This window comes from Penaeus monodon, chromosome 15 (genome assembly GCF_015228065.2).
Source record: "Penaeus monodon isolate SGIC_2016 chromosome 15, NSTDA_Pmon_1, whole genome shotgun sequence".
Taxonomy (NCBI): domain Eukaryota; kingdom Metazoa; phylum Arthropoda; class Malacostraca; order Decapoda; family Penaeidae; genus Penaeus; species Penaeus monodon.
Genome location: NC_051400.1, coordinates 12,195,218 through 12,196,190, shown reverse-complemented (window position 1 = coordinate 12,196,190; position 973 = coordinate 12,195,218). Strand labels below are relative to the sequence as shown.

The following is a 973-nucleotide window of genomic DNA, read 5'->3' as shown; positions in this document are numbered from 1 at the left end:
ATAAAAAAAGAAGTTAAGTCTAATATATAAAAAGGCTCGAGTTTTCTTACAAGGAAAATAAAATGGGATTCATGACTGACAATGACTATAAAATACAGGTTCCTCTAATAGTTTCAGCCGCGTGAATCCGGAAGCAGACGTGTGGTTCGTAATAACGTCACCAACAGTAGACACGCCGACGGTCTTCCTGCTCGTCTTCTCGAACGTTACTCGAACCTCTACGTAGTTACGACGGATCTGGAGACTGTGTTCAAGAACACGTCGCTTGAAGATTTTTTCATGTCCGGATTATGGCACAAGGGCACGCGTAAGTTTTTTTTTTTCCTTCTTCTTTTCTTGGTAAACGTTTGTGAATATCACTGGTAAGCCGTTCTTAAGATTGAGTTAACAAATATTTCATTTTTTTGAAAATGGGGTAAACTGATATTCACTGGTTTGACTTATGTGTTTTTAATCCAAGTTGTTCATCTATTGCAGCTTTCTTAAAAAAAACAATTATTTTTTTTCCCTCATTATACATTATCCCTGCATCTAGAGGGTATGTGATCATCTATATCTGTTTTTTGTTGAAAACGAAGAGGGAGAAAATAAAGTTTCTTCTCGTCAATTACTTAAACGCGTCTATCGTGGTCGAGATGAGCTCTAATCCCCGTAACAATCTCACCAGCTTGGCCGATAATACAGCTAAGTGACATCTTGAGGGTCGCGCTGGTGTGGCGATTCGGAGGCTTCTACACGGACATCGACACGGTTTGCCTCAAGGACATCTTTCCGCTGCAGAACTTTGTCATCGGCGGCCATTACCCCAGGAACCAAATAGCAACGGAGCGTTTCACTTCCTGCACCACCATCAGGTCATGGAGGACTTAATGACGAAGATGATCGAGGGATATAAAGTGAGTCCTGTTTCCTGCTCTGTAGTGATGGGGATCCGCCCAGTGTGTATTCATACCGGGAAACTACGCACAGGAAT

At 41.8% G+C, this 973-nt stretch overlaps 1 protein-coding gene across 1 annotated transcript in view; it reads left to right on the top strand.

The window, feature by feature from the left end:
• Positions 1-973, top strand: part of LOC119582217 (lactosylceramide 4-alpha-galactosyltransferase-like) — a 2,957-nt gene that overhangs the window by 889 nt on the left and 1,095 nt on the right. Inside the window, exons 2-3 of the mRNA XM_037930448.1 lie at positions 138-307; positions 668-896. Of these exons, the coding sequence (XP_037786376.1) occupies positions 138-307; positions 668-870 (373 nt within the window). The 3' untranslated portion in view covers positions 871-896. The remainder of the gene's footprint in view (positions 1-137; positions 308-667; positions 897-973) is intronic.